General features: G+C 37.0%; 1 protein-coding gene across 3 annotated transcripts; it reads right to left on the reverse strand.

Moving 5' to 3' along the window:
- Positions 1-556: 556 nt before the first annotated feature.
- LOC110799316 (serine/threonine protein phosphatase 2A 55 kDa regulatory subunit B beta isoform) lies at positions 557-11534 on the reverse strand. 3 transcript variants are annotated; one of them, XM_056843133.1, is made up of 14 exons: positions 11074-11534; positions 8854-8957; positions 8674-8772; positions 8445-8564; positions 7671-7865; positions 6904-6995; positions 6004-6122; positions 4999-5122; positions 4647-4770; positions 1969-2037; positions 1796-1887; positions 1631-1708; positions 1478-1548; positions 557-1357 (listed from the first exon to the last, which is right to left on the reverse strand). In XM_056843133.1, the coding sequence occupies exons 1-14, from the start codon at positions 11204-11206 to the stop codon at positions 1221-1223; spliced, it is 1557 nt and encodes a 518-aa protein (XP_056699111.1). In that variant the 5' UTR covers positions 11207-11534; the 3' UTR covers positions 557-1220. The 3 variants fall into 3 exon arrangements, with proteins under 3 accessions (XP_056699111.1, XP_021860249.1, XP_021860248.1); XM_022004557.2 differs by having other exon boundaries at positions 7668-7865; XM_022004556.2 differs by having other exon boundaries at positions 7665-7865; positions 11074-11533.
- Between the last annotated feature and the right edge of the window lie 281 nt (positions 11535-11815).

An 11815-nucleotide genomic window follows, 5' to 3' on the forward strand; every position in this document is an offset into this window, starting at 1 on the left:
GACCTGTGAAAATGGCCTTCATCTTTGAGCTTTACTTGGCAAAAGAAACTAAAGTGTAAAACTGTAATGGGTGGATGGATTGGAGGCCAAGGAGCATTAATACCATGTGTTTGGTTCAATTTGGGAGTGAGTTTCCTCCCCTAGGTTTCTAAACCTCATACCTTGGAGGTTTGAGGTATGGGTTTAAAACTCTTAAAATTGTCAACCAAACACATGGTATGGATTTAGACCATTCTAAACCTATACCTCATACCTAGAATCCGCAAACCAAACACCCCCTTAATAATTTGGATAATAACATTAAAAGTATGGGTTAACTAGTGTAGTTTTGGGTATGGGGGCTCTCTGTGATAAGTGGTGCTCGTAAGATTGAAGTCTGATGTAGGAGAGTCAAAATAGGCGATTTCAATTAGGTCAGAGGGAGGATAATATTCAGGGGAGGGAAGATTTATTGCAGTTCATAATGAATGTCACTAATTGAATCAGGACCACGTTATTCTCTTCTACAATAATGCTGCACTGCGACGACTACAGAAATAAAAATTTAAAACAGAAATGATCCTTGGAAGAAATAATTACTATCTGAATATTACAACAGTGTCAGATAAGAACAAAAGTATCCTCTAAAGTGTTATTATCATAATAATTACCCCCAGAAAAAAAATAAGTAGAAGAGAAGAAAAAATTGTACTAATCATACTTGAAAGAAATAAATAAATCAATTCACTAGTTGTTTGTTTTAAACAGCTCCTTTCTCACCAACATTTTAAGGTCAAAAAAGGGGGAAAAGAAGGAAAGAGGCAGGCTACATTCGTCTTCTTAGACTTCTTCTAGTGGCAATATGAAACATCCCATATTAGTTTTTGGTTGTAGGAGAGCTACAAACACAAATTTCCCCACCAACACATATTGAAGAACAGAGCTGCACCTATCTTTTTTTTAGCAGCAGCCATGGCTAAAAATAATAATAAACAAAAAGGAATTTGTGGCCGGTGGTTATAAATAATCAGAGCTGTGACCTGAAAATGACCTCGACGAAATCTGTGAGAGCAGCTGCAGTAAGTTTAAGAGGCACTTTTGAATCAACAAAGAGCAAACAGGCCACATTTAATTTACTGTCGGTGTGCTGTGAGGTGGGGGAAATGGCCTTCTGCCCTTCTCAGATATCAACCCCAAAAAAGTTAGCCAAGTAACAATATACCATCCTCCAGCTCCATCTTTTATGCATAATACATGTACAAACTGTTTGCTGCGGCACAAGCAATTGAGTTTTCTGATGGGTGCCAAGCTAGGTGAAGCAATTTTGTGGTGAAGTCGAAAGTATTTCCATTTGAATCAACACCAGGACTCTCAGATCCTACAATACACATTCCAATTTATTGAGTCAAAAATGTTTGGGTGGATAAGATAACTGAACCTCGTCTTAAAACTAAAGTGGATTACAAAATCAAAGTTTGAAAAACAAAAAAGAGGTAACCTCGTCTAACAACACGTGTTATGCTGCTCAATGATGATCTGGAGGGTCTTGTCGGAGTTTGCACTTGTCTCCTGCAATTGTCATAATCATGTCAATTAAATTTGCATTTCATAGAAGACATACACTAGTTCCCTGCTTTATCATCAAGAGTACCTCATGGGATTTTTACTGGCCTCCAGAGTTGTGGCCTCTGTACTTCCAGGAGCACAACCAAACACACGGAATAGATTGCTGGAACACAAAATATTTTGCTCCAATTAAGAGGGGAAAATTAAAGCAATAATATACACAGAACTGCATCAATTTATGCACTCATACCTGTAAGAACCAGTTGCCACTCGCTGCCCATCGCCACTCAGACAGCACTCAAATTTATCAAAGATAGAATCATTTTCATATAAATCACAGAGCTGCGGAAGTAAATCATCAATTAGTAAATTCGTAAAACGCTACAGATAGAATCTGAATGGGGTATCAACCTCAAATCTTACCTTAGGTCTTAAATACTCATGGACCTGAAAGGTTGCAACAGGACCTGAATCCATATTGATGTCCCATAACTGAAATCCCAAGACAAAAAGTTACTATATCATAAGCAAATGAAATCTAATGAGAAACAGCTCTTAAAATTCCTCTTGCAGCAATCACAGCACTTCACTCAAGAATTCATCATACTCAGGTATACAAAATAAAAATAATAGAAATTGCAATTGGAAAGCAGTTGCAATCAAGTCACCAACACATCCCGATATAGAAGTGCAAAGCAAAGGGTAGCACACCAGCAGTACAGGCGGAAAATTACAGCACAACGCCATCATCATGCAAATGTTTCTCAAAGTCTTTATATCAAATACTTCGAATCAATTAACCATGGAAAATACCCCATGTCCAACCCACGAAACTCAGATATGAAGTGACACTATGACAATTCTAGAACATACAGAACTTCCTAGTAGTCAGGCCTATGTGGCTATGTTAATCCCAATCTTCAAACCACTTAGTGCCCGTGTCAGTTACTCAACACTTCATTTTGGACACTTCACATGGGTAAGACACACTTGAACACTTAATTTTGGACTAAACTTATGCAAATGTCTCCCCCTTGGACATGTAGCCATGTCCAATACTTCTAGGATTCTTTCACTCAAATCCACCTGTACCAGATCCCCTGTTCACAATCTGAGCAACTTTGGACAGCATCTAAAAACCATGGTTATTTTATGTTACTTGTTTGAAAGTAAAAATATTCTTATGAGACTAGTAATTTCAAATGCCACTGCAAAAGGTGAAGGGCCTTTGGCCTGCATGATGTATCCTGTCATTAGAATTCATTAATGTAAACCCGTGTCCTACTCAATGTTTTTACAAAAAATCTGTTAACCGGGCGTTCTGTCATGAATCACCATCAGGCACCAAGGACCAGAACCAAAAGGATCACTGTGATTCAGGAAAATACAGGTGATAATACCATGAGTTGCAAAAAGAAGTCACAATCTTAGCATTGTTTAAATACACAGATATACATATACTACCTCCGTTTCAAAATAGTTGCACCATTTTGATTTTAAACTATTCATCTACTAACTTTGAACAGATATTTTTATTAATATAAAAAAGAAACGTGGTTATGTAAAAAGTTGTTAGGATTTGCCTCAATACATCTTGAGGATAACAATTTTTTGCAATTTCACTAATTAATTAACTAGAGATATGTCGGTCAAAATTATGCGGTGGCAAACGTGAAAGACAAAAATGGTGCAACTATTTTGAACCGGATGTAGTATTTTGGACTTCACTGAACAGAAAAGTGGATCAATGGCCAAGTTTCTACCATTTTCTTTTGTAGTATTCTTTTTAAAGGATGGGAAATAATGTAGTATTCTTTTTTAAAGGATGGCTGATCAGGAAGCAAGTCAACAGGATTTGATATAGGGAGTCTTCAACAAAGTGTAAGGGAATGAACCCCCGTGATTCCCTTATTTGTTGTTAGTGGGATCACTTTTTTCATTCCCTTTACCCACTTGTTTCCCCCACTTTCCTCTACCATGATTCCCCACCCCTCCTAGGGTTTCATCTAGGGAATGATTCTTCTACTTTGACCACTACCCAACCACCATTATGGCCCCACATGCACCTAACCCACTTACTGCCTCCGGCACCACCCCAGTCACCCCCCGCCTCTGTCAATACCCCGCTACCCCAACCATCACACGGAAAACTCATCCCACCCACCACAAAACCACCCCCATCCACAAAAACCCTCCCATCTCACCATAAGACCCTTCCCTACACCCATGAAAACCCTCTCCTCTCACCGTAAATCCCTACCGACACCTACGAAAACGCTCCTGCCCCAAGGAAACTCTCCCCGCACCCACCAAAACCCTTCCAACCCATCAGAAAATCAACCCCCACCCACCTAGAAACTAGATCTGAGGAAGAGTAAAAGAGCAAGAGAAAAAAAGGGGGTGCTTGCCACAAACGTAAAGGGTAGAATGATGGTGGCCAATGTTGTTGATGACACGGAAAGGGTGGGATGATGGTGGTCGAAGTTCACTTGGTGTTCTTTCCCTTTCCCCTTCTTATATCCACAATAACAACATGTCAACATCAAACAATTGGGCTTTTGCTTTCCATTCTCCTTAACTCCCTTCCGTTATGACGTTACGTCATTCCCTTTCCCCTCAAGTGTGCAAAATATGTGTATCGCTTTTCCTAGGCACACACGCCTTTGCACCTCGTCATACTCCAAGACACCCAAGAACACGTCTCTATTGTGCACCTCAGAGAACACTGAGGTGCTCTCTCACGTCTCAACCATCAAGCATTCAAAATTTTACTCAGATATCTGTTAGTATGACTATTATCTAATTTACTTCTCAGTGAATTATAAAATTTCGATAAAATAAGAAGAATATTTTGTAATTCACCTCCTCTGTAAAGGTAATGGTTAAGAGAAAAAAGATTACGAGACCATAAAGTGAACTTTAGCCAAAATAATGGATACGCCTAATGGACCATATTACAGATTTATCGCACTAAACAACCCTTCCATATTAAACAATTCGGTAACATGAGTCGAGAAAAACAGAAATCAATAACCAAAAATACTAGGGAGAGAGGAACTGATGTTCAGGCTAATATTAAGTGGCAGAAAGAAGATCCAAACCTTAAGAGACATGTAATCGCGGCTAAGTATATGTCTTCCATCTTTTGCAAATTTAATATCTGAAATGGAAGCAATGATCTCCGTAAAAAAGGATCTCGAACCAGGCGCTTCCTGTTCCTCAAATCTGCATGGAACGAATATCACCTTTTGAGTTGACTTTTTCTACTAAAAAATACTGCTTATAAATTTCTAGGCGCTTTGACTACTCATTTAGACCACTATCCAATGAACACGTAAGCATGAAGGACTACAAAAGGAAATGACAGCAGTTCCCTTTTCCTCGTCCTCATTCTTCAAGAAGAAGTATAAATCTCCCACATAGCAGAAGAAACAGAAACACTTAACCACTCACAATTTTGCGTGACTATCACATAAAGCTGATTGTCGCAAGTCAATGAGGCGGATTGATCCTTTTGAGCTACTATATGCCAACGTATTACAATGGGAAGGGTGAAACTCAGCTGATGTGATAACCTCTGCAAAAAGACAAACAGAAGTATACAGGACTGAGTTTCTACGTGTAAAAAAAAAAAAAGACAAACATAAGTGTTCAGAAAACTGAGTCTCTAGTGTAAACATAAGCTAGCATGGTCGCAACTTTCAAATAAAAATTTAAGAAAAAGAAACAATTGAGGATAATAACGAGATTAAAAAGGCATAAGAAGATAATCATCACAAGTCATTGATATGCTTCCACAACCTTTAATGACATCAAATCGTAACGTTCATTCCAAAACACACCTTCCAGACTTCCTCATGAACTAATTGTGTGTCATTCAGAACCACAAAAGCGGGCTAGCATGTAAATTTGAGTTTCCAAACAAGTTACACATTCTGATCTCTCAATTAATTTGTGTCAAGCGAATCACAAGTGGAATACAGCATTAATATTGTGGAGTTGTTTTTTAAACATATAAAACTTCAACCAAGCTGAAAACTGTTTTTTCACCCCTTACGTTTCAACTTCATTAGCTTTAGATTAGACACATCCATATAGTTGATAAAGGAGCTGGAATCGTCTAAGTACATTTGTTCATGTATAATGATTTTGGAATACTATTTCCCAAAAAATATTTGCTGGAATCTATGCAGCGAAATGCTGCCAGTTATAATGCCTTCAGCCAAGCCAAAAATTAAAAAAACCTTTAAAGATCAAAGCGTAAAATGGAAAAAGTACTCCTACCATGTGCAAGGAAGAGCACAAAAGTTATATTTTTTGTAAAAAAGATAAACAAAGGCAATTTAGCAGAACAAGACAAGTATATTGATCCACAGCCCAATAAGAGCTAAATATGATGTGCATAAACCTGCATAAAGTGAGAAAAGGGTGAAGGGGCAGCTGTGAAATCAAATATACCAGTCAGATCCTCCATATTTTGGGGCTTTACATCAACAATATTGAAACTCTGATTGCTGATCTCCAAGTTCCAAAGGTTTATCCGCAAATCATCTGCTGATATAAAAGTCTCTCCATCACTGTAACAGAGATAAAGCTAAATGTCATGGAAACCACAACATAATACTCAGCAGAGTAACATAAGATTTTTTATATAGGTAAATGCTGTTATGCTGATATTAAATTCTCTAAGTTCATGATTCCATGGTCTCTCATAGGTAAATGTGACTCATTGATATCAACAGTAAATGGCAGAACAATATTTTACAAGCATGTAACCACGTAGGAATTAGGAAGGAGGGAAAATCAACAGGCGTCTTATTTCCAATGTCTGCCTCGTAATATAAGGACTTCATTTTTCATAATGCCAACAACTAAGAAAAAAAAACGGAAGATGCAGGTACCACAAATCTGAGATAGATTAAACAAAGAAGCATTGAAGTATGAAAATATAAGTCGGCGTCTCCTTTGGCCACATCAGATCCCTCCATGACTAAAAGATAAATAATTCAAATAGGTAAATTTTTACTTCTCAGCGTCATCTACTTACTCACTGAGAACAGAAGATGCAAATATCCTAATTTTTAAGCATGTTGCAAGGAAGTTCAGGATACCATCATTTTGGATGATCCCAACATTCAATATCGTTACAAGATCAAATAAATTGCAAAATTGATCAACTGAAATTATTACATAAATAGTTACATACGCATGAAGGTATATATACACTTATACATGTGCATATGCAAACACACACGCATACAATTATAAATGCATCCTCAAGAAGTATTAGCATAAAAGAAAAATGACACGTCAGGAGAAATGCGAAATTACAAGACTGCATATCTCAGGAACAATTACCTGTTATTTGAAATAGAATTAATGTGATAGTCATGAGCATGAGCATATACTCTCCGACATCTAGCAACAAGGCTAGTTTCTTGGCTGGTGACCTACACATTCAAGGCGCTTAGCATTAGCATTTTACAAAAACTGGGGTGAGAATGAATAGTCACATAACCAAACAGTTACAAGACATCACAAAGAAGACCGAATTTTAGTTTTACGAATTCTTATAAGCTCTTTTTCATGCTATGAAACACAATAACAGTCAACAAGTTTTGCACTCCAACATATATCAACATGAACACTACTCCAATAATGCAGAAAAAAAAACTGTATGCACACAATTCTTTTTCATAAAGCAAAATAGAATCTGTTAGAAATATCTCTATGCATAGTCCGACACTCTGAACCAATGGAGTCGCCTAAATTTCAGACCGTTGCTAACTTCAGCAAGTCATCTAAACTCCAAAGTAAAAGGTAACTCAATTACCTACATCTAAACCCACAAATCAATACAATTTCTGCATAGTTCCATACACATGATGGGTTCATTACCTAATAATTTAACATCTAAACCCACAAATCAATATAAGTTCTGCATAGTTCCGTACACATGATGGGTTAATTACCTAATAATTTAACATCATAGTGATAATAGAAGTTCCAAATGTAGCAGGGGAAAAACAAAAGCTTTTTTCCCAACATGAATGGAGGACCAAGTAACACTGCCTGTCACTAAATAACCAAAAACAAAATTAAACTAGATGGGGTACAACTACCACAGGTAACCGCAGAGATGTAATCCCTCCTGGTGGGAAAGACTCATCATTCATAGAGTTGGGCAATTTGTCAGGATATCCTCCATTCACGAGGTACGGCTTGGAACTGGTTGGAAAACCTGAACTAGGAACAGAACCTGGAGATTTGGAAGAGTCCGCATTCATGTCAGCTATCTTCTTGACCTTCTTTTCTTGGACCTGACAAAATATACAATCAAGAAGCAAACCGATCAACAACAAATTTAAAATATGAGCATAACAAATAGAAGAAAATCGACCTCATGTATTATCTGCTTAGTATTTGAAGTGAATTATACTGAGCAGACAGATTTTCAATTTTTCAAACAAAGGCACGGAAAAGTATAAATTAATTACTCTACTAATGAATCAGCAATTCAGCAGTATGGTCACTGCACACAAAAAATTATGGCTGGAAGAGTAATGATTGTAGATAAATAGATGTCAGCCTCCCGTAACTTTTCTCCCTGATCAGCAGCTTCTTCATTAAATAGGACAGCTCCCCCATCATCTTCTACTTCTTATGGAATAAATGAGCAAGTTGGATGAAAGAAATAAGCCTAAATAAGGGACTCTCGAGAAAATATCAACCCACAAAATCAACATGCCAATTTTTAGATCCTTTGAATGAATTACTTTAGATAAGGCAAACGTAAAGATGATAGATGAAAAAATATTTAACTATAACCAGGCACTGAGTGAAACAAGTATGTCATCACTTATAGGAATATCACAAGGTAACAACAGAGAGAAGCCTACCTTCCAGAACTTGATGGTCTTATCATTGGTGGACAAAAGAAACAATGCGCTGTTAGCCGTTTGGCACCATCTGATTTTGTTGATTTTCTCCTCTATTTCTAAACTCTTTAGGTAGTCAAACTGAATTCAAGAAAAAAAATAATCAAACTCATCATTAGTACAGAAAAAACTTTGCACTAATATTGAGTTCATACATTAGACACCATGCAAAGTAGTAGTCCGGAGTTACCTCAGGCTCATGACTCTGAAACTCAGTTTTATATCGGAACTCTGGATGCCTACTAATTGGGTAGTCCATCCTCTCCATATCCCTTCTATTAACACCATGCTGCCGAAAATACAGAGAACATCAGAACACGAGTCTTATATTATGTTTAAATTGTGATAAGATGGAAGGTGAAGGGCTTACATCCTTCGTGTCTGTTCTCTCAAATAAAACCACCCTGCCCCCACGATCACCAGTAGCTAGATGGTCTCCGGTTTTATCAAACTCAATAGCTGAAATGATATCAACTACAAAAGGAAATACAAAGGTCTGAAGACTAGCCAACTATATATAAAAGTAACACATTGACTAAATTTTAATTATTATAATGTATAGCCTCAAAGAGAGAGGTATTTACAAAAGATGGGATACAAGGTAATAGGTGCAAAAGAATATTACTCTGAGAGTTAGACCATACAACAAGAAAGATGGAGCAGGGAAATTCATCTTAAGAATATTACTCTGAGAGTTAGACCATACAACAAGAAAGATGGAGCGGGGAAATTCATCTTAAGTACTCCCTCCTTCCCTAATTGTTTCCCCCAAGCCATTTTTTGCTTTGTTAATTTTGGTTAGAGTGAAATTGAGAAGAGATAAAAGTGGTGGAACCATATGTATTTTTGTGAGAGCAAAATTGTGTTCCCCATGCTCATTTTTAGTATTTGGGCAATCTTTTGGGTACGGACCAAAACGGCATATGAGGCGAACAAAAAGGGACGGAGGGAGTAGTTATAAAGGAGACACATGCGATGGAAGCATCTAAACACATTAAAACTAAGGACTCGGATTTTTGTTTTGCAACTTCATGAACAGCTAATACTAAATTATTTTAGCAAGTTGAGCTACATGTACTCCTATTAATTCAAACAAAGGTAACAAAAGCACATGGTAGGAGAAGGGGACATCCTCCAGGACCTCCACTCAAACATTTCCAATACTATTCTAAGCAGCAGAAGCACAATTACAATTTTGAATCCACTTTATTTTCTGAAGTATCTCTTCCAAATTCCATCCATGATCCTCATCAAATTCATGATGCATAAACTTCTCTTTCATCCTAGCCTAAAAAAATTAACATACTGCACTCATGATATAGCTAGATGTGACCAAAAACCAGTTGATTACCGAACCTTGGATCTTTCTCTTCCAAACAAAGATTTACAGAAATACTGGCTAAATACTGGCTTATAATGGATGCTGGAGGTTATATGCTTTGAAGCAACAAAATCCTTTCTACACAGCTAATATAAAAAAATAAAAATAAAATCCTGCTAACTGGCAGCAATTAATACAGTGATTAACCCAGTCACTTTAAAGTACACCATGCAGAATCTAACAGTGTATTGGAAGGAGGGGGAGAGTGAGGGATCTATTATCTGTCCTTCCCCTTTTAGCAAATCAAATCCTTTCAATATTAGAAAGACTTGGAAGAGAAATGCAAGCACACTTCTTCCCTCCCATCTCTTTCGTTCCCCTCCCCTCTAGGATTGTTAAACAAGCGCACTCTAGAAGTAACTTCCATACAAGAGATCCGAGCAAATCTGTGTCACCTATTCTGACTTCTACGGGCTTGAGCATTCCTAGAGATTGCTTACACAAGTATAAACTAAAACACACAAGTAATAGGGGAGAATCTAATTCCCTACACACAGATCATCCATTATATAATTGTAGTGAAACATGGGAGACATAATGAGGCCGTCATGGAAACAAATAGTAAAATAACAAAATAACCTGTCAATCCAATACCCCTCGGCAAGCTCTGCCCATTGCACGATTGGGTTAAGAGGGAACTACATACAGCCTTATCAGTAACTGTGTTTTCTAGACACTCTTGATTGGAAAGGCATCAACCAACTTAACAACCATTAAGCCACACGTAAACAAGTCAGTAGTTACCAAATTTGGTCCTTTACAATCCAATATCCAGTAGTGCCACTTTCAGCTATATAGAAGACGGACTCATACCTCACACTATTTTCTCTACTATAATTACTCAATAGCATTAACGGGCCGTTCCAAACGTTTCTAGCTCACTAGCTAAGCTAAGCTAAACATATATTTCCTCCCATGTTACTATGCTTATCCAATATCCATAGAGTAATACTATTACCCATGTTACATTCAATCATTTCCTAATCCTGATCCATTGCATTGTAGACAACATCAAAATCAAGATTGACCCCAAAAAGCTACTCAACAAAATCTGTAAATTCATCATTCTAATTCAATATTTGCAACAGATAAACTCAGCCCAATAAAAAAAAAACATCAGATCGGAGAAAACGAAAAATCTCAAACCCTAATCTTGTAATTAAATTAATCTTTTACAATCAATAACAAAAATCAAGAATTGGATCTCACCTTCCTGAACTTCCTCACCGGCTGCTCTTTCACCGAAGACCTGAGAGAATTTCCAGTCCAACGGAGATGGCGGTGGTCCAACGCCGGAAACTTCACCACCTCCACCTCCGCCACCTCCATCGCCACCGTTCATCGCTTTCTATCTCCTTCTATTCTCCTCCTTTCTCTCTCCTAGGTCAAATCAAAAGCCGAAAACAAACAAAGTCCCACTACTCCTTCATCAATCTCAGTTCGATTATTGTAATCTTGATCGAATTTGAAAATTTTATCAGAAGATCAACCCCAAAATAAACACAGGAAAAAAAAGAATTAGGAGATTTCAATCAAAAAATAATGTCAGCTTTTCATTTCCAACATTCCAACTATCAGATTTCGATTTCTCTCACTTTCTCTCTCCTCCACCCTTCTTCCTCTTTCTCTCTCTTCTCTTTCTGTCCTATTTTTTCCAGAGGATAGAAATTGGAATTTTGGGATTAATATGAGCAAATTAAAATTTAAAATAAAAAATAAAGGCAAGAACAAATTAAATAATTAAATAAATGGGTTTTGTGGAATTTGGGGTGTTTCATTTTTTATTTATTTTTATTTTTATTTTCTTTTTCTACTAAGTATAGTCACACTGTTTTTTGCTTCTTGTTGTCTTTTTCCTAAACCTTATTCCCTTTTACTATTACTTTGTATTTTATTTTCTACTTTGTTCAAGTATAATTCAATAAAGTTGTGTCTTTCTTCGTCCAAAAAA

Source organism: Spinacia oleracea, chromosome 4 (assembly GCF_020520425.1).
Source record: "Spinacia oleracea cultivar Varoflay chromosome 4, BTI_SOV_V1, whole genome shotgun sequence".
NCBI classification, from domain to species: domain Eukaryota; kingdom Viridiplantae; phylum Streptophyta; class Magnoliopsida; order Caryophyllales; family Amaranthaceae; genus Spinacia; species Spinacia oleracea.